General features: G+C 43.7%; 2 protein-coding genes across 4 annotated transcripts; one reads left to right on the top strand and one right to left on the bottom strand.

Moving 5' to 3' along the window:
- Positions 1-211: 211 nt before the first annotated feature.
- cep78 (centrosomal protein 78) lies at positions 212-7,564 on the bottom strand. Of its 3 annotated transcripts, none has more exons than XM_062543586.1 (16): positions 7,471-7,564; positions 6,222-6,481; positions 5,929-6,098; positions 5,673-5,745; positions 5,445-5,548; positions 4,608-4,782; positions 4,230-4,343; positions 4,036-4,100; positions 3,778-3,862; positions 3,020-3,113; positions 2,675-2,711; positions 1,945-2,079; positions 1,746-1,823; positions 1,479-1,639; positions 1,117-1,243; positions 212-950 (listed from the first exon to the last, which is right to left on the bottom strand). In XM_062543586.1, exons 2-16 carry the CDS (start codon positions 6,472-6,474, stop codon positions 414-416), a joined length of 2,208 nt encoding a protein of 735 aa, XP_062399570.1. In that variant the 5' UTR covers positions 6,475-6,481; positions 7,471-7,564; the 3' UTR covers positions 212-413. The 3 variants fall into 3 exon arrangements, with proteins under 3 accessions (XP_062399570.1, XP_062399573.1, XP_062399571.1); XM_062543589.1 differs by having other exon boundaries at positions 212-947; XM_062543587.1 differs by having other exon boundaries at positions 7,474-7,564.
- A 3,226-nt stretch (positions 7,565-10,790) lies between these two features.
- gna14a (guanine nucleotide binding protein (G protein), alpha 14a) lies at positions 10,791-21,807 on the top strand. The gene is made up of 7 exons (XM_062543585.1): positions 10,791-11,105; positions 15,371-15,555; positions 16,111-16,265; positions 16,536-16,664; positions 17,960-18,089; positions 19,470-19,623; positions 20,078-21,807. The coding sequence occupies exons 1-7, from the start codon at positions 10,985-10,987 to the stop codon at positions 20,266-20,268; spliced, it is 1,065 nt and encodes a 354-aa protein (XP_062399569.1). The 5' UTR covers positions 10,791-10,984; the 3' UTR covers positions 20,269-21,807.
- Positions 21,808-21,919: the final 112 nt, after the last annotated feature.

The raw sequence follows: 21,919 nt of genomic DNA, 5'->3' as shown, positions 1-21,919 counted from the left end.
GAAACAGATATGGTTTTCCAACTCGCCACAGCACCCCACCACTTAAACACAAACTAAAATGTACCCGGTTCAGCTAAGAACAAACTTCTATGACAATTTGGTAGTTTCCAATTCAGAAATACTTTTACATCACTACTTAACAATACATCACTATTAGTCCTCAGACAGACACTGTCACACAACTGGGTACCATGACCACAGTAGTACAAAATATGTACAAAATCACTGTTTATTGTCAAGACAACTAGTCCAGAACACAGTATTGTAGATCTCATAAAAATGGAACACTCATAAACAAATTACTGTCCTTTCAAAAATGTCAATAAATAACTCATTAATTCGGGCAAGATTGGCAAGAAGATAAAAAGATGGGCACCTGTGAAGAAAAACAAACTGTGCTGTATGTGTCAGAACTATGAGGAAAGTGAGAGAGACTCTAGGAGCTGGGCAGCCCCACCATCCCCCTCTGCATGTCTAGCATACAAGCCCTTTGAGCCATTTCCATGGGACCCATTGCTATGGGAACTGTATTGTCTGAGCACGTCGGCATGGCCACTGCTATCACTGGAGTCGTTGTTTCTGGGGCTGATGTGAGAGCTGCTACTGCGGGAAGCTCTGCCCTTTGGGCCGCTGCGATGGGAGCTGCTGCCATGGGAACCACTGTCTCTGATGCCATTGCTGTGGGAGTTGGAGGCACGAGAGCCATCATCTCGTACGCGCTTGACATTGGCAGAGCCGTCGCTGAGGGACCCAACACTCCGGGGAGTAGACTGCTGAGAGCGTACCATATCTGGAGCAGGCGAGGACAGGTAGCGCTCAGCATGCACTTCCACTCCTACACCAGCGGGGGCAGCAGCTAGGCGAGAGGGACCAGGATGAGGCTCCAGTGGCGGAGAGCAGGAAGGTAGAGATCTGGGGGACCCAGGAGCACCAGGATCCATGGGCTTCTGCTAAGAGACAACAGCGCTTCAGTCAAAGCCAGCAGCAACATAAAGGCACGCCTGCAGAGAGTGTGCCAACACTCCAGCTTCTCACTCTTCTCACACCTGCTTAAGACATACTAACTCATGCATGAGATTGGTCCACTTCACACAACCTTCATACTACACTGCTCACCATGGAAATGGCCTCCAGATCTCCTGCTCCTCCTTCAATTCCTCGTCCTGTGGACGACAGCTGTGGCCGCCCCATCATACTGAAGTCTGATTGGTCAATTCCCACCATAGAGGCAAGCTGGCCGAGACTATAAAGAGAGGGTGACTGCATCAGATACTGTACACAATTAAAGTTCAACCTCTATGGGTGTGTGAAGGAGGTATGGACACCATTAAAGTTCAACCTCTATGGGTGTGTGAAGGAGGTATGGACACAGTTAAGACAACTAGACTGTACATGTGTGTACATTTACTTTACATACAGTACAGTGTATTATGTTCAGAAGCACAGCGTGTGGTGTGTATGCAGGAACACAGAAGTACCCAGCTTCAGACAGCAGGTTGAGGAAAGCGTTGAACTTGGAGAAGGAGGACTCGATGCTGTCTAGGACCGTGTCATCCAGCAGAGCGGAGCTGCCAGGGTTCTCCACCATCTCCGACAGGGACGAGTTCATGCTCCGCAGGCCGGCATTCTCCAGCTCAAGCTACAAACACACACGCAAACACACACCGTGTTCTGTTTACCGCACATGTCTGCTGTGAGAGTATGCCGTGACTGGAACAATAAAGGTGTGTGGTTAATGTGTGTACCTCTACCAAACGGGAGTTGGTTCTCAGTCTGGCATTTCTCTCCTCTGTGAGCCTGAGTCGACACTCCTCTAGCTCCACCTGTTGATCACCAACAGTTACTGCAAATGCACGCCCATATCTGAGCAGTTATGTACAGAGACTACAGCTCCCACAGGAGTGTCCTCACCTCTGTGCATTGTGTGTCTTGTGCATCACGTACCTTAAGTCTGTTGTACTGGCTGCTAGAGATTTGTTCTTGGCCACTCAGTGCCACTGAACTCTGGGAGTCTGATTGGCTCTCCTCTGGGTCTGTCTCCGACTCCGTTTCCAAGGTGACCTTGACTGAAGCAGCACCCTGATGTGGTTACAGATGCCATAATCAGTGACATCACATCAGTGTGTCATCACACCTCTATGACGGTCTGTGTGTGTGAAAATAACATGGGGATTTGGAATTATCGCACCTGTTAAACTCTCGCGGGGACGGTAAAGTCTAAATGCAGATGTTTTCCTGAACACACTTTTGTTCTCTACCTCCTTGCGCATACTGTGATCTCCAGTATGTGAAACCGGCACACTTACATTTTTTCTACCCCAGAGCTAACTTGCTAACTAACTTCATGGCAAGTTGCATCGCAAGTTAGCTCTGGGGTAGCAAAAATCAAAGTCTGCCGCCTTCGCGTCCCGGAGATCACAGTATCCTCTCGAAGGCAGAGGACAAAAGTGTGTTCAGGAAAACACCTGAATTTCCGATTTTGTCATCCCCGCGAGAGTTTAACTGATAACTGTTAACTGATGGTGTGATAATTCCAAATCCCCATGATAATTTCCCATAAGAAAAATCGCCAGATACCGTATCTCCTTATATGGGCAAAGATGGTAGCTTTTTTGTAGGCGAACTTCAGAGGTCTATGGCAGAAAGAGTGATGTCATCAGCGTGCAACACTCACCTGAAAGCTGTACTCTGGTGTAGCGGAGGTTGCACCCCTGTTGAAACAGTTCTGGTTAAGAGTGTGACTAGTTGTGTTTGAAATGTCATGTTGTGTTTTGGTTGACAGACAGAACTCCAACTCAGGTTGTCCGTATAGAAAAAGGAACACAAAAAGACACGCCTGAATTCAGAAGACAAACATTCATTTTGTGTTAATCCAATCAATGACACAAAACCAGGAGGTCACACAAAGAACACTCCACACAAGCCTCACACACAGACGATCACAAAGAGTGCTAGTGCTGACACATGGGTGTAGTGCATGTGCGTTTGAACATGAGTGTGTGTGTTGGATCTGTGTCACCTCTTTTTTCCTGCCCGTGCAGCAGTGCGCCATGGGATGCCCCCAGAGACCGGCCGGGACGACCCAACACTCACCTGGGATGCTTTACTCGAGCCTACACACACACACACACACACACACACACACAACACAACACAACACGTCACATGCATTCACACCAGCATTCACACAGTTACACACATGCATGCACACACACACATGCTTTAGTGCAATTCCAACAAATAACAACTGTGTTTGTTTAAGTACGTGGCTCTGACAACAAACTTGCATTTCAGAATGCCACAATGCATGCGTTTTGGGATTTAAACAGCTGTGACATCACCACTACTCCTCCAATTAGAGCAGTATGTCACATCAGCAACGCCATTGGATAGGACGCTGGCTTTATGTTTTGGAAACATTCCAGGTGCGTATGTGTCCTGCCCCGACCCTTGGTCTGTCAGATCATAATGTGATACTACTACAGCCTAAATACAGATAGATATGAAAAACACAGACGATTCAGACAAAAAAAACATGTCTAATACTGAATCTGTAGAAAGGCTGAGGGGAAGCTTTGAGCTCACAGACACCTGCAATGGTGACTTGAACACATTATGTGTGCTCACAAATATACTACTGCAGCCCTCATGTGTGCCAATATGGGCTAGTGTATGTACATGTAATATGGCAGTGGTTCACTGAGACTATTTGAGTGTGAGTGTGTGAGTGAGTAAGAGAGTGAGTGTGTGTGTGTGCACATGTGCACGTGGACCAACCTCGTCTGATTTTGCCAGTGCTACTCCTTTTCCCCACCCTGACCTTCTGAGCTTCTCTCATGGCTTGGGGTTTGATCCACATATACTGTTCTCAAACACAAGCATGGACAGCATTACAGCTATCACATATATACTGTGGTAAACACTGGCATTTATTTGCAAATCTTTAAAACACTCATTCAAATCTGCAATTTGCAGATACGCAATAGCCACAAGCACACTAACTGCAGCACAACACAAATGAGGGACAGTAAGTACCTGAGAGTCTTGTCCTTTGGTGTTCATGAGCACTCGGGTGATGATGTCTTTCACCAGGGAGCATTCTGTTGGTGGGATCAGAGTGAAGACCAGTACACACACACACACACACACACACACACACACACACACACACAAATAAACTGAGCACCAATTAAGACTTCAGCCCCTCCTCCATGAACACACACACTTACCCACAAGAGGGTTGCTCCTGATGTCCATCACATGAAGGCACTGATTTGATTGGAGCGCATGCAGCAGTGACCGCGCCCCCTCATCAGACAGACCGCACTTCTGCAGGTCCACAGCTGCAGCCACACAAGCATCTATGAGCTCCTCTTCATGCTAACTTTCTTTTACCTTTATTCTCTTCTCTAGAAGTGTACATCATTACAGCGTGCGTGTGTGTGTGTGTGTGTGTGTGAGAGAGTGAGTGTGTGTGAGAGTGTATGTGTGTGTGTAAAAGAGGATGTAGGTGTGTGTGTGTGTGTGTGTGTGTGTGTGTGTGTGTAAAAGAGGATGTACTGTAGGGGTATGTGAGTGTGTGAAAGAGAGAGAGATCTCTTGCTGACCTTTCACCCACAGGTCTTCGGCCAGCTCTTGAGCGAGGGCAGCTGCTCCCTGGTCCCCGATCAGGATGTTTCCGTTGAGCGTGATGCGCCTGAGTCCGCTCATGCCCTCAAACTCGGCCTTCCTGTAGCGCAGCGACTCTGCCCACGCCGTGCCGTGCCTACGCACCGCCTGGTGCTGCAAACAAAACCCACCAGTCACGGCACAGGACCCCGCCTCACCAGACCCATCACACCCATCATGATCATGCCCACGCCACCAAGGGGGTGGTGCCCCCGCCTCAACAGACCCATCACACAACACATGATCATGCCCACGCCACCATGGGGGTGGTGCCCCCGCCTCAACAGACCCATCACACAACACATGATCATGCCCACGCCACCAAGGGGGTGGTGCCCCCGCCTCAACAGACCCATCACACAACACATGATCATGCCCACGCCACCATGGGGGTGGTGCACGGGGGCGCCAGGAATGGTCAGTACATTTCTGACTGACTAAAAAAAAGTTTCTTTTAAAACTATGAAAGAAATTGAATTAAATGATATTAATTACTAAACATACAAATAATGTTTCTTCAGTAAATTAAGGTTCCGGACAAAATCATGACAGCCGAATTGTTTTCTTGGTGGTAGTTTTTTGATAGATTAAAAAGCAGCGGACTGACACTGAGTATTTAATGGCTACTGCTGAAGCAGGTCACAGATAACAGTTACTGGTAGCAGTAAAAGCTCCAACAAGCTTTTCAGTTGTTGTTGCTAGTAGCAACTGTAAACATGTGCGCTTGGCTGTGTCAGCTGAGAAGCTGTGTGAGTCTGTAAGAGTGTGTGTGGTACCTTGATGATGTTAGCAAGGTGCTCTGCTCCCTGCCAAGTAACGTTGCAGCAGCTGAAGTCGAGACTCTTGATGGAGGAAGAATACTTCACACTCTGGCAGATGACTGACACCAGGGGAAAAACACACACAGAGGAAAATATGGGAAAAATACATATACAGTGGATGAATATGGGCATGGATGACAACAGTCTCAACTGTGTTAACTAGCCACGTGTGGGTGTACTCACTCTCTAGTCCCTGGTCTGCTATAGGACACTGGGCAAGAGACAGATGCTCCAGTGATGGACTCTTAACCAAACCCTGCAAACATGACAAATGAAAACGTACACACATCTTTAAGCAAACTATATCTTATACATCTTATATATGGAGTATTTCAGGTGTACGTGTTTAAAGGTGCTTTTGTTTGAGGTTTGTGCATGTGTGGTGTGTGTGTGTGTGTGTGTGTGTGTATGTGTGTGTGTGCGCGTGATAAAGAGCAACCTTGGTGAGAGCAGTGAGGTCTCTCTCTCTGAGGGGAAGGCCGTGAAGTTGAAGAGTGTGGAGACATTCTGACACACACAGACACTTCTGCACAGCTCGACACAGAGCCAGCGTCACACTCCTAGAGTGCAGAGCCGGAGTCTTCCTCCGCCCAGACCACCTCACTGCACCTGCAATACACACACACACACACACACACACACACACACACACACGCATAAACTAAACACAGATGGACGCAGTAAACTCAACCTCTGTACACTGTAGAGAGGCTGTGCAGTGCGTGGACTGACCCTGAGCCCCAAGGGTGGACAAGTGGGTACTCTTGATGGCAACATGATGGAGTTGCTTGTTGATGGAGAGCGCGTTCAGAATGGGAGTCCAGTCGGTCAAGTGGACGTGATCTCCGTTGAAGTCGAGCATCCCTTGGCTCAGGTGCACCTTCACCGCTGCCACGGGGCATGACCCCTGCACTGCACACGAGTCAGCGTAGTAACTTTCAAAATCAAGTGCCCCGCGCCGTCGACTCTGAGCTGACTCCACCATAGTGCTCCTGAAACAAGTACGGGATGGTCAGTGGCACCTTTCAGTCTTTCGACCTCTAAGTGCAAATTGACCTTTATGTGCCATTTGTTTGTATCAGACATGCTGCTAATGCAATTCTCAAAGGACAGGAAAACAGCTGCATGTGCATATTGTTTCTTTCGGGCACTTATGAATGTATTTTCATCTGTGAAGGACAGACAGGACTTTCACAAATACAGTGAAAGTTCTTAAACAGAACCACGGGGAGATAGAAAGAAATTAAATACATTCACCATTTCACATAATGATTTTGTGAAAAACCAACCTAAAAGTCATTTAGGATACACAATATACAGTACAATATACTGCACACTCGATAGCAAGAATACCGAAAATCCGTCATAGCACTGCACAGAATAAGTTGCAGGCTTTCTGGCTAACATATTGGCTAGTAGAGTTAGTTAGTTTACATAAGCCCGTGTAGTCGACATCTGGCAAGATAACATTATCAGATAATCAGATAATCATTATCAGATAATCAAGCTCATAATGACAACAGAAAGGACGATATGCATATCCAGGGATTTCCAAACAGACTGTTATCAAGCTAGCCATGCCAATGTTAGCAGAGGATTCACTCATGTTTTGACATAAAGTTACAACTAACTAACGTTGAGGTTAGGTTCCGAATCAGGGTCCTTCTCTGCCTCACAAATACAACATTACCTTTCACATGTGGTTGCATTAGTAGTAAATATATCACGATCAACAATGAAATTCTTGATAGCTAACCAATTTCGCCAACATTAATCCCGATACAATTCAGAAGAAGACGTAACGTTGGCTAACGTAGCTTGACTGGCTAAGTTATCGAGAGTTAACTTGGCTAACATCTGAATCTGTTATCATTTCAGTTAACGTTACAAGATCATGGAAAATAACATTACTGGAATGCTTGTCTGTTCACTTAATTGTTTAAGCTATACAAGACAACAAATATTGCCCGGCACATCTTACCACCTGTGAATGTGTGTTTGTTGTTCCGGCGGTTTCTAAGCGTCCTTAGCATTTGCATTTACCATGGGAGAAGTGTCTGACATGCAAACCCCGTCTCTGTGCAAACCGCGAAGTTGGTTTGAACAAGGGTTACTGATTCACACAGCGATTGGTCACTAAAAGATCTATGACGCTGTGGTTGGTCCATTTGACACTATGTTAATTCAGCCAAAAGAAAAAAGAAAAAGAAAAGTAGGCCTACTGTAAATGCAAACCTCTTTCTTTTTTCATAGATCTGCACATATATAGCCTATCTTGCCAAAATAAGATCAAATATTCCAATATTTGGAGTCTACCTTTTTACACAGACTAAAGTAAAAAAAATACAAATAAAGTGCTATTTGTCATTTTATTTTCACCATCCAGTTTTAATGGAGTTAATATTGAAAAAAAGCACATCTTAACCTTCTCTTCATGAATTTGAAACTAAATCAGATGGTAGGACTAGGCCTACAGGCTCTTCAGTAATAGGCTAATCATTGACTGACTGAAAGGAAAAGTTCACTTCATTTACAGTAGGCCTACAATAGCTACATCTTTACTATGACCACAAAACAATAACAAACGGCCATCATGGTTCTCATGCATGGTTCTCATGGTCATAAGCGTAGCACCACTGTCAAATGATAACGTAGGTGTCCACCATGAAGGTCAGTAGGGTAAACCACATTTTACCTAGGCCTACCACAATATAGTCTTACTATCTGAACATGTCAATATGCCATGTAGGCCTACATTGATTTTTTATTTTATTTTATTTGGACTTCATGAGTCCCTTAAGGGTTGTTATTTATTAATGAGAATCATTTTGTGTATACAATGCCTTGAATGAAAAATTAAAAGGATGCACAAAATCAACTCAGCAAATCTCTCCAAACCCATAGAAAAATAAATGTAATATTGTGTTAGTTAGTTAATTTAAATACTAGGTTACAGTAGTTCAATAGTATTCTACATTCTATGCAACTTACTGTATTATTTTAACTTCAATGATACTTGCAAAAAGATAGATAGGCCTATTTGAATAGCCTATTAGAGGTTAGAAAGGTTTATGATTTGGAATGACTCAGAATGACACAATTACTTAAGACATCACGACTCCATGACTGGTAATGGATGGACAAGGACAACAAGGAACAATTTGTGTTTCGTGCAAATCCCCTGATTTAAAAGAATTTAAATAAGAATCTCCTGTCTTTCATTCTCTGTCCAAACTCAGGCTACGAACCCATTTCACTTGGAAAACAATTGCAAATTACTTTTAAACTATTTTGAATGTTGCCAGAAGTGTGTATGTGTGTGTGAAAGAGAAAGCTTGACCTCTGCATTGAATATTTTACTAGCCCCGAGTACTAAGGCAGTTGTTTTTAAATCATGATCTTGCCTCACTTGGATTAAACAATTAGGACTTGACCTGCTTGTGTCTTATGGCCCATGTAATGAGTATTGAATATACTGTAGTCTAGTGGTGGTATGGAATGTAATGTGTATGTCAGTTAGCTGCACTTTGGTGTCACTTAACCACAAAAACAAATAAAGTTGCAATTCTATTGCCTTTGTAACAACAATAATCACAACTAGACACACACACACACACACACACACACACACACACACACATACACACACACGCACACACACACACACACACAAACACAGAGGGGGCACAATTAAGAAAATATTTTGTATTTGTTAATACTGGCTCATGAAATGTAACAAAATAAAACAAATTAATAATGTGAAAAATGTATTAAAATTCAAGTAATTCATCATTTGAAAATACAAAAATTCAAACGCAATAATCAAGATATACAAACTGTTACAGTAAAAGAAACTACAAGGCATTTTATTGGAAATGTATTCCAAGACACAAGAAACACTATGACTGGCTAGCAGTGGGCTATCAATTCTGTACATTGGGGCTCCTATGAAGTAGATCTGGTAGAAAAAATGTAATCAGCATCCCATATCAATGTTAACGATGATTGAACTGACAACACGCAGGCTTCGCAGCAAAGCAGACTACCCACCATTGTTTACTGTAACCAATGAAAGTAGAACAACAAATTGAATAGGCTGGCTTCTTAAACTGAACTGCGCTTCCATTTCTGTGCTATAAGTGCATGCCTATTGCCTACATGCAGGACTGGTAACATGGGAGATAAACAGAAGGTGTCCCAATATACAGAATTAATTAACTTGGTGGAAAAAACTCCACTCTGGTTCATATTGGGGAGGTCTTTGCCTCCGTCTCCTCCATTATTTCCGTATATCAGGACACCTCAGCAGATGGTATCCCTTACATACTGTAAATCCTCATGTCAAGTGCTAAGTGTTTTTTAATAATGTCTTGTAGTGAGAATGAACATCAGCTATTGGGTACTCAAGGTTATGGTCATATGGGGTCCATGTCGTAATGTTTTCCCTCAGTATATTATCTGTATAATGTTTTGAATTATCTCCCTCAACTAACTTTTCTTTTAATTTTTTCCGACTTCAGACATGCTCAGAGGGGAACAAAAAGAGAAAAGTTGGATCTAACACTTGAGTTAGAATACTAGAATACTAGAATACTAAAGTGGAATACTAGGCCTACTGCAAGAAAGGGTTTACATGTCATGCTGTCTTTCCATAAGGGTTATGAAATTTGCATTTTTATGTACAAATTGCACTATTTACTGTAGGTCAACTTCACTGAATAAAGGGAATTTCCCAAGGGAATTTTCCCAATTTCTCATGTCATTGGGCACCCTTCCTATTCTTATTGAGTAACCCCTTGGTTCACCAAGATTCTGGCCTTTGACTCCCAGACTATGATAAGCATAGCCTACTGTCATGGTTACAGGCCTACTAAACTGAAATGTTGGTTCATTTGAGGGAAAAATTACAGATTTTCCTTATGCATTTAAGTATTTCAAATACTCTGACTACAATCCCTGAAAGTATTTTGTCATAAAATAAATTAGTTTTTTACCAATCCTGTAAAATACAAATGACAAAATACGCTAAATAATTAAATAATTATTTCACACAAATCTAATTGGAATACTGCCCATGTCTGCACACACACACACACACACACACACACACACATACACACACAGCAGCAGCAGCAGCAGCAGCAGCAGCAGCTCATGAACTGGTGTGGTTACCTTAGAAGCATGCAACCACGCCTCTCCCAAGTCCTAGTAAAATGGGCATCAAAGTGTACAGTACATTACTGAAAGGCAGCATAACCCTAATGCACGTTCACAAGCTCTGCGCCATCGCTGGTCTTAGGCCCGCATACCAACACACTCCTGCGCGCGTGGCAGTGGATTATTTGCCTGGCACTTTTACGCGTGCCATCGATTTTTGCGGAGTTTACGAACTATTTCTCTAAATCAATGGTCTCAATCAGGATCAAACCCAGTGAACAACTGCACGAGACATTTGCGCCTGATAGTTAACTACAACAGGAAGCTTTCGTGCGGCGATGGCGGGCTGTTGTATGTCCGCAGAGGAGCGCGAGAAGCAGCGCATCAACCAGGAGATCGACAAACAGCTACGGAAAGACAAGAAGGATTCGCGGAGGGAACTCAAACTGCTGCTACTAGGTGAGAGATGTTGAGAACAGCTTTTGGGGGGTGAGACAAGTACGTGTAATACATTTAATTGTAATTATTTTGAAGAGTATTCACTTATCTTTCTTGGTGATTTGGTCAACGTAGCCTACCTGTCAGAATTAAAACACGTTGATTTGGGTAGGCTATTTCTAATTTACTCATAAGGAGGATAGTGGGTTCTAGTGCCACACCCTGAGAATCTACATCCATATCGTAGAATATGGAGGCCTCTTTGTTGGCATAGGTCATGCTTTCAGAAAGTTGTCTGAAGTGTTGGATTTACGTTGTCTTTCTACAGATCAAGTCACATTAGATATCAGTTGAAGAGTATCTTCACCCAGAATATCATCACCCAGTATACTGATGTATCAGAACTTTGGATATTGTAACTAACCATATATGATATGTATATTGCTGAACAGTAGTTTTTGGTATTTGTAGCAGAATACACAAATGGTTGACATCAATAGATACATGTGCAGTTATCCAAACAGTTATCCAAACAGCCATCTTTACAGATGATAATATTACGTTTAAGAACATCTCACATGAAAAAAGACTGAATAATTTTGAGAGCCAATAAGAGAAATCAGTCTAGTCCAGTACTCTCAGTATACAACTTTATAAGACCATTAGTATTTAGTTATTTCAGACAATTAGTTCACTATGTTTTTTACTTGTCTTGGTAACAAACAGTACCCTGATGGCTAATTGGTTTGCATGCCAGTCCACTAAAGAAACCACCCACAAGTTCTAGAGCATTTTTTTGAGACATAGTCTTACTCATGCAAAACATATGGAAAGCAGGTCGTGCCTGTCAGACATGACACCATATAAATGTTCATCGAAAGTTAAACCTCTGTGCCAGTTGGTTGCATGCATATGTGTGTGTGTGTGTGTGTGTGTGTGTGTGTGTGTGTGTGTGTATGACACATACAGTACCTGTAGCTGAAGAACCAGAACACATACAAACATAAAACACACACACTCTCTCTCTCTCTCTCTCTCTCTCTCTCTCTCTCTCTCACACACACACACACACACACACACACACACAGAGAGAGAGAGAGAGATAGAGAAACAAAAAGGGAGAGAGACTTAGAGACCTGTGCATCTCTTTCCTGCATGCTAAATGAAGGGAGGCATTGGTCTCTCTCTCTCTCTCTCAAATTCAAATTCAAAGTTGCTTTATTAGCATGACTGTTTGGTACAGTGTTGCCTAAGCTAGTTTGACAAATAACACAGTAGTATAACAAACGGAAGAAAACAGAGATACAGCATGCAATGTATAAATATGTGAGCACAGAATAAACAGTAGTATAGATAATATACTAGGATGATAGGTAGGGGTGAGTGTATGTGTGCGTGTGCGTGTGCGTGTGCGTGTGTGTGTGTGTGCTTGCACGCATACGAGAATACATGCTTGTGTGCATATGTCTGTTAACACATAGGTTTACTTAAATCATGTCCCTCAGGCTGTGACATTTTAAGACATACTGTGCTGGCTGGGCAGCAGAGGGGCCTTCACCAAGATGTATAGTCAGTCACTAGTGACTTAAACTGTTAAAGGAATACGCCACCCAAAAATGAAATTAAGCCAGTCTCGGTCACCCCCAGAGTTAGAACAGTGAAAAAAACCCGGTTAAAATCCGTCCGGGCATTGTCCTGCTTTGGGAGCAGCGTTTTTAGCTTTAGCTTAGCACAGTTGCTGTAAATGAAGGGTGTCAGTTAGCACGTCCTCCAAAAAAGTGACCGAGACATCTAATTTTTTTTCTAAATATACTGTATCTTGGGAGACGTGTGTTCAGAACAAGTACAAATCATAATGCAAAATCGAACGAGGCTATTACCTGGGCAGATATTTACTTGGAACTATATTCAGCCTCATCACAGGTGAAGCACTTGAAAACTCCTAACTTCGACTGGAACTTCACGGAATGGGATTCAAGTGCTGCTGCATGAGAACCTTGTGCCTATCTAGCAGTGCTTCGCCTGTGATGAGGCCGAATATAGTTCGTATATATATATATAAACGTAAGAACAACCCTTTTACGCCCAGCATTTTATCACAAAATCACGGCATTAAAGGTGCTCTAGGCGATGTTGGGTAGTGTCACCACTGTTGACATTTAAACAAAACTAGCTTGCTACTCCCTCTCCCTCCCTCCGTTTTAGCTTAGAAACTGTATAACATCGCTTAGAGGACCTTTAAATTATTGATTGTGGACTGACCACACATTTAATGTCTATAAACTTTGCGCCTCTGACCATCCTTCTCTGATCACCAAAATAGGGGCCAACATGTCTCTTACATTTATTGCATTCGTTTTGATTCTGGGTGATTGGAATTGGGAATTTAATTAACTGCACAGGACTTGTTGTGGATAGCTTGAGTAATCATCATCTGGCTTTTGTTTTCCCATATAGTGGTTCATTTATATAATAGATTTGTCATGCTGTGAGGTTAGTAAAAGTGGTATTAAATTTACCAGCGTGAGATTAACTTTCAGTGGTATGGATGCATTGGGTATGCTGTGAAATGTACAGCAGTGTACAGTTCAAAAACCTGTGTAGCCATGGTATCAACAGTCAGCATTCAGACATTCATGAACTGTTTGACTGTTCACTGCCTATAGCAGCATATATGTTTTGACCAGAGATTGTGGCCACTGCTGGTGTCTTTGGCCATGTGGGACTTTGACAAGAGACGGACCCTTTGTGCTTAGATGTAGTGATCTACCACAATTATTTGAGAAGACATTATTGATGGCTAGCCAGGTTTCATTGAGTCCTTTGGGAGTGGTGAGGTCAGACAAGGTCTCAGGTGACTCGTTATTCTCCTCATGGGCCCCAGAAAGGTCACAGCCTCACAGCTACTCCCATACTCAACACACATGCACATGCACACACACACACACACACACACACACACACACACAGGCCATGTCAGAGACTCCACGCTCCTTATTAGAAGTAGTATGGAGCGTGCTATCAAAATGAGTCAAATGACTACAGTGCATCATGTTGCTTGATAAGCATGGCAGAATATCTCACAGCCGAGTGACAGGCTAGTCAACATGACAGTATGGAAGACTGCAGCACATGCATACACACTTGCCTGGACCCTCTTGGACATACAGATTTGTTAAACAAACATAGTTGCTTGTTGGGTTTGACAATGTGATGATATAATAACACGCACACACACACGCAGAGAAATACTTTGACAGCACACACACACACACACACACACGCACACACACTCACACGCACGGTTTAACTGTCTACGATTTGTATGCCCCGACTTTCCTTGAGAGCCACACCCCTGAGGGTCACAGTGAATGGTTGCCATGAGAAGTATTTCGAATATTGGCAGACTTCCTGTTTGGAAGTCAAATTAATTTAAATAGTCAAATGCTGTGATAGGTGTTCTCATGACGACTTGACGGCTCTTTGTGGAGAGGATTATAAAGAGTAGTTACCCAACACTTTATGTTGTTCTGTTTGTCTTTGTTGTGTTGTGTCCTTATACGGACAGTTGGGACCACAAAACTGAGCTACATCCCACAAACAAATACTAAAGAGGGCAGGGTCAGAGAAAGTGGCGGTAGGCAGGGTGGCAGGCTAGGGGAACCATGCAAATGGTTCTAGAATTATGTCTCTACACCTGTTCTGTGGTTCATATTAGGTGCCCTTTACAGCCTATATCTCATGGAGGTATATGAATATACATACAGTATGCATGGGAACGCTCACATTTGAAAGTGTTTCAGTGGCTGAGTTAGGTGAACACCAATGCCCAGAAAAGTGATGAAACTACATTGATAAAATGATCTTGGGTGTGTGTACACACTAGCAAGTGTGTGTGTATGTGTGTGCTTGTATGTATGTAAATGTATGTATGGTTTATGACACAAATATGTTCACTGAAAAGTTGGGCTGTAAACGGTGTAAGCATTGTAGATCTGAATGAAACATCATTGTAAGCAAACACTATGACTTAATGATCAAGAATGTTATCAACATTATCAATCATCTGGAACAACATGGCTGCTAAGCCCTTTGTACACAGTTGAGACCATTATCTCTCTTCCTCATTTCTATATCTGCATTTCTCTCCCTTTCACTCTGTCCTCCCATTTCCTTGTTGACGTTTTTGTCGATCTTTTCCTTGTCTGATTTATACCTCTGTAAACTAAACCTTCTCATATTTCTGTTTCTCTCCCTCTCTCCCTCTCTCTCTGCTCCTCCATCAGGCACAGGTGAGAGTGGAAAAAGCACGTTTATAAAACAGATGCGGATCATCCATGGCAGTGGCTACAATGAAGAGGACAAGCGCAGCTTTATAAAGCTCGTCTTCCAGAACATCTTCACAGCCATGCAGTCCATGCTGCGGGCCATGGAGACACTGCAGATCCCTCTGGCTGAGTCCAAGAATGAGGTATATATACATCTAGACACACGCATGCACACAAACACATGCACGCACACACACACACACACACACACACACACACACACACACACACACACACACACACACACAGGTTTATCATCATACATTCATAATTTTTACAACTAACCCAGAAATATGTCAGTTGTTGCATCCCCATGCCATCCCTATGGAACAGCACCACAGACCCAGAAAGAGAGACATTTAGGAGCTGCCATTCGCTACTGGCAAATTCAGTCCAGGGAATCATGGAAATAAGCACATTGCACATGTTGTGTCTTGGTGGTCAGTTCTGACGCCAAAAGTAAGGACCACTTGCCTTATCTGCAAATACAGTACAACATGACCTAGGGTCACAGTAGCTGAACCCCTATGCTGACTTATGCACAACTGACTGCATGATTTAATCCTGCACATTTCGACATTTCTTTCATGAAACTATCCCCCTGAATCCTGTCTCCAGTCATTACATGTGCTGGACATTCATTATTGTGTGTGGCACTGAGCTTTAATGGGTCCATTGTGCTGTGCTGTGGTGTCCAGGGGTATGTCCAGATGCTGTTGGATGTGGAGGTGGATAAGGTCCAGACTCTGGACAGCGGCCAGATGGAGGCCATAAGGGCCCTGTGGAACGACGGCGGAGTCCAGATCTGCTATGAGCGCCGCAGGGAGTATCAGCTCTCCGATTCGGCCAAGTAGTGAGTATCACTGGGTGTAGTAGAGTGAGGATTCTAGCATATTCCAAATAAAATGACATTCATCATCAGACACGTTATGTCTACTAGACACAGTATACAGTAGGCTACATAACTGTATACCTATATACCACGTGTAAGTTGCAGTTCCACAGTTTCATATCCTAGTGTAGCTTAAAAATGTAATTTTCCAAATGATGATAATGTGAGAAAACTACTCTCTCCTGTTCCCACCTCCCCAAACACACACATATTCACCTCCACCTTTCCCAGCTACCTGGAGGATTTAGACCGTATAGCTGACCCAGGCTACCTGCCGACCCAGCAGGACATTCTGAGGGTCCGTGTGCCCACCACCGGCATCATTGAATACCCCTTTGACCTGGAGAACGTCATCTTCAGGTGAGTCTGGCAACGTACCTGTAAAAGCAACCTGGGAACTTTCTGTGCATTGGCCTCAACTTGACATGACAATTTCAAACTGACACAAAATATTAAACGATCAAAAAAATTTTACTTACCGTAATCTGTGATTGTTTGTGTACAAAGGTTTTGAATATGTCCTAATATTTTGGCGTACCAAATGAAAGAAATTCAGGTATCTTCAGAGATCTCTGTGAAGACAGTTTTCCAAATGATGTTGTCACTGAATTCAGAATGAGCCGCCCAATGTATTGTGTGAGCATTATACAACGTACGTTGCCATTCATAAGATATTGTCTTGCATGACTTATGAGTGTTTGCTGTTAAGGTCTTGACCACGGTGTTACATTAACAAATATGTTTTTCCCAATGCACTTGTTTTTCAGTCAAGCTAGGCAGATTTTTCTTCCAAGTTGGAGACCTACTAATTTATTTAAACGTTTGTACACTGACTAGTTAAACCTTGAAAATGGAAACCACAGTTTTGAGGATTAACATTTTGTTTAGTTAGTTCACTTATTAAGTTAGCACAACACCTAGCATGGCAGGGCACCTGCTCGCTGCTCAGTCTCTCTTGCAGGAGATGGTCAGGGCTATTTCTGCAGCCAGCAAAAGCCTTGTTCTTATCTGCGGCTCTGTGCCGCTAGCCGCAGGCTTCCTCTTCCTCAACACGTTTCACAACCAACTGCACGAGGGAGGCCTACAGTAGCTGGATGCGCTGCAGTTGACATGGCCTCGCTGCTATTACAGGTTGCTCTGGCTTTATCGATGCAACTAAGATGGTCTATCCAGTGGCCCATCGGAAACTCTCCTGAGCTTCCCGATGGCTAGGTTTGCACCTGAGTCCAGTGCAGGTCAATGCAGCATGTCATGGTCATGGAGTCAGTTGTAGAGAACCTGCTCAGCTGTTGTGCTCCCTGTAGGCCTATGACTTGCACAACTGTCTGGTCTGTGTGTGTGTGTGTGTGTGTGTGTGTGTTATGATAACAGGAGCTTGTAACTGCACTACAAACAGTAGATCCCGTATCCCCATGCGAGCTTTGGGGTCTGGAGAGAGAGCCTTGTGTATTACAGACATGGATTTTTGAGGTCATCGATTTCTCACGTCCTTGTTTGTATTGTTGCAGAAGACTGTCCTGAGGTTGTGTGTGAAATCATAGGTTACTGAGTTTCCACAGAGGAGAAGTGAATTCATGGGATGTCAGAGCACTGTCTGACAAGATGTTGTTTGCACAAGGAAATACAGTTGGGATGATGATGTCATGTTGTTGCAGGATGGTGGATGTCGGGGGTCAAAGGTCAGAGCGCAGGAAGTGGATCCACTGCTTTGAGAACGTCACGTCTATCATCTTCCTGGTAGCGCTCAGCGAGTATGACCAGGTGCTAGCTGAGTGCGATAACGAGGTCAGCTATTTTCATTCATCCTTCCCATTTAACTGGCCATTTCCATGTTCCATATAACAGTGTAAAGTTGAATTAAGGTAACAGAATGTAGGAGGCAAGTTCACTTTTACTGGTGGTGTGCTTATCTGCAATATTTGAATGACCACTGGTCAATGGTGAGCCACTTAAAGGACCATGCCACTGTTTTATGAAGCTCGGTTATTCACCGTCTCCCCTAGAATTAGATGAGTGAGCAAAAGCATTTTTGTCTCCATGCATGCATGGGGTGGCTCTCAAACTCTCTCCTCGATGCTCAATCCTCCAGCTCGCCATCTATAACTAACACTGGATAGACTATCCCATTGTTGCCGCCCCATCATTCTTTATCTACTGTACATCAGTGAGGATGAGGGCCAAGGAAGGAAGGAAGGGAGGATGTATAAAAGACCAAATGAGAGGCACCCAGTGGTGCCTTAGTCTGGCAGCTCCCCCGCTACCTTAGCTTAGCATAGTGAATGGAATCTGTTGTCGCCGGTTAGCATTGACTTGGGACTATATTGGGGCGAAGGACAGGTGAAGCGCTGCCACTTGGGAACAGAGACTGTCCGTACTGTGGTGAGTGAGACAAGGTATTCGTGTGTTGTGTGATACCTTTGCACCTACAGTATAGCAATGCTTCGAATGATGAAACAATGTAAGTTTAATGCTTCATAACATCACATTTGGGGAGTTCATTATCTACAGGACATAATATAACATTCAGAGAATCTAGAGAAATATTAGCTAACAAGGGAAAGAGCTGAAAAACAAATTGGATGCAGCCAATCTTATCTGGGCCTGAGCTTGTTTAAAATGGATCGAGGTAACATGGAAAAAGGTCCTGTGGTTAGACCAATTTTGCAAAGCTGGTCTAAAGAGGAGAGGGTCTATCCAAATATCCTACCTATCCAACTTGTTTTAGCGCTCAGTTGGACATCTATAGTATGACGTTGTGGAGGAGGATTAGTGCCTACAGCATGGGCATCTTACACATTTGGCATAGCACAATCAGTTCTGAATGATGATACAGGTTTTGAGCAACATATGCTGCCATCTATAGTCTTTTCCAGGGGAGACTTTGAACATTTCAGGAACCGCAAGACTTTCTGACTCTGAAACCGATGGCCCGCCAGCCCAAAATTGCAAGACTGTTTTTTTGCTAGGGTTAAGTGAGACGGCCACCATTCACCCCAGCAGAAGTCACATAGTCCACTGCAAAATAGGAATGGCGTACCACAGCAGCACGTCAGCGATGATTCAATGATGATTCAACATCTGAGCTGAAGGCATCCAGTTATCTCTCGTTAAAACTGTGTGTGTGTGTGTGTGTGTGTGTGTGTGTGTGTGTGTGTGTGTGTGTAGAACCGTATGGAGGAGAGCAAGGCCTTGTTTAAGACCATCATCACCTACCCATGGTTCCAGCAGTCGTCGGTCATCCTCTTCCTCAACAAGACGGACATTCTGGAGGAGAAGATCCAGCACTCCCACCTGGCTAACTACTTCCCAGAGTTCAGCGGTCAGTTCCAGATTGCAGGACATCATCAACAGAAGGGGACTAAAACCCTGTCTCTCTCTTTCTCTCTCACACACACACACACACACACACGCACACGCACGCGCGCACACACACACACACACACACACACACACACACACACACACACACACACACACACACACACACACACACACACACACACACACACACACACACACACACACACACACACACACACACACACACACACACACACACACTTATATGCACATATTTAGGCTTAATGTTTTCATTTTTTTTAAGTTTAGTTTCAGAACTATTTTGAATATACAGTATGTGTGAATGCAAGTGGTTGTGCATTTGTAAACGTCACTCTCTCCTCTCCTACCTGTTCTTCTTCCTGCATGCCATGTGCCACATGCCCCTCCTCCTCCTCCTCCTCCTCCTCCTCCTATTCTCGCGTGTTCCCTAGGCCCTAAGAACGACCCGAAGGCAGCGCGCGAGTTCATCCTGCGCATGTATCAGGAGCAGAACCCGGACCGCGAGAAGAACGTCTACTCGCACTTCACCTGCGCCACCGACACCGAGAACATCCGCTTCGTGTTCGCCGCCGTCAAGGACACCATCCTGCGGCACAACCTGAAGGAGTTCAACCTCGTCTAGCACCAACACATACTGGAGGATCCAAGAGGTCACCCTCAGAGAAACAACTTTAAAGCACAACACGTTTGGAGTCTTCAGTCAATTTGATTTCAATTCATTCATTTCTATTGAGCCGTTTACATCGTAATTCAAAATTCATTCATTTAATTTTGTGCCATTAGTAGACTTTCTGTCCAGGTGCTTTACAGAGCCTGTGCCCTTTAGAGCCTTCAGAGCCAGCACAGGGTGGCAGAGGGGAAGAACATCTCCCTCTGAACAGGAAGGCACTTTGAACAGAGCCCAGCCCAGACCCAGCCCAGACCCGGCCCAGACCCGGCCCAGACCCGGCCCAGACCTACCCACCCACCTGCTGGAGGCAGAGCCAGTAGAGTTAGAGAGAAGTGAGAGAGTTGAATAGAGAGAAGAGCCAGATCACTCATAGGGGAAAAAAACAAGCACAGGCTCCAGACGTACACCATGTTGGCAGACATGGGGATGATGTACAGTACATCCATCACGCGTACTTATAGGGTGTAGGGTGTAGAGGTAGACACCATGCTAGCATACAAACACAATGGTTTTACAACACATCAATAGCACAAGCATATTACTGTGATCATGTTAACAGAGAAATGGGTAGTTTGGCGGGTAATTAAAATGTGTGTGTGTGTGTGATGCATTGTAGGAGATGTGTAGAACTTAGGTGCAAAAAAAATGTCATGTATACAGACCCACACACTCGTTTTCACCTGCTGCGTTCATTGTCATTATGTGCACACCCACACACCCAGTTTTACCTGCTGGGTTCAGTGTGGTAGCCTAGGCCTATGTAAATTAGGTCACAAGTGTGAGATGGACAACAACCTGTTCTTCCAAGTCACGATCATCTGATGGATGACGTTTACATTTTGTATGCACTCATGATATTTTTATCTAGTGAATTTATTCCATTCAGCTTTGATTCTGTGGTAGAGTTGACACTGTGAGGCTGTTTGCACAAAGGGTATATATTTATCTACATTCATCATATTTATCTTCCTTTAGATGTAGAGTATATGTTTGTGTGTGCTCCAATTACCCAAAACTGAGACTCAACCCATACTGTACCTTTATACTTGATATGCACTGACTACATAGTTTTTAATAGTGACGTCTTTGAACCTTTTATGTAATATTCTAATTTCAGATTGTTCTAATATAATAGCACATACTATAATCTAACTTCAGATTGTTTTGAGAACATATTCCACAGTGACTAGTACATGTGTTCTGGGGTCTGCTCTCCTTATTTAGAAAATACTATGAAATAGTATACCATGGCTAAGAAGTGATACTATTTATACGGATTGGTCAGGTATGGATCAATCAGATGTAGTTGACATGAACGGCCCTCCAGTGCCTTTTCCTTTCATGCCTAAAGGAGTAGCTCTCAGTGTGTGTGATGTATGAGTGATACTGTAGTGAGCACTGACTTGTCAATGTCACATGACCATGCATACTATTAGTGTATGTTATAAAGGAGTGCAATAAATGATTGATATTGCTGGGTCTGGTTTGCTATTTGCAGGTGCACACACTCAGTTTTGTGAAGCATGAATTAGCCCTGGCTCTGTATGAAAGCACCATGCCAATCTCTATCTATGGTGAAGGGTATGTGATGATGTCAGGCTAT

The sequence above is a fragment of the Sardina pilchardus genome, chromosome 8, assembly GCF_963854185.1.
Source record: "Sardina pilchardus chromosome 8, fSarPil1.1, whole genome shotgun sequence".
Taxonomy (NCBI): Eukaryota; Metazoa; Chordata; class Actinopteri; order Clupeiformes; family Clupeidae; genus Sardina; species Sardina pilchardus.
Note: the sequence above shows the minus strand (reverse complement) of the source record. Positions and strands in the feature narration are given on the sequence as shown.

Bases quoted from the DNA above. Each gene is read 5' to 3' on its own strand.
- cep78 (XM_062543586.1), bottom strand. From the start codon at position 6,474: ATGGTGGAGTCAGCTCAGAGTCGACGGCGCGGGGCACTTGATTTTGAA. The intron at 5,549-5,672 runs GTGAGTACACCC...CCCTGGTGTCAG, and splicing joins AGCAGACCAGGGACTAGAGA to TCATCTGCCAGAGTGTGAAG. The intron at 3,114-3,777 runs GTTGGTCCACGT...GTGTGTGTGTAG, and splicing joins CACTGGCAAAATCAGACGAG to GCTCGAGTAAAGCATCCCAG.
- gna14a (XM_062543585.1), top strand. From the start codon at position 10,985: ATGGCGGGCTGTTGTATGTCCGCAGAGGAGCGCGAGAAGCAGCGCATC. The intron at 16,266-16,535 runs GTGAGTATCACT...CACCTTTCCCAG, and splicing joins CTCTCCGATTCGGCCAAGTA to CTACCTGGAGGATTTAGACC. The intron at 18,090-19,469 runs GTCAGCTATTTT...GTGTGTGTGTAG, and splicing joins TAGCTGAGTGCGATAACGAG to AACCGTATGGAGGAGAGCAA.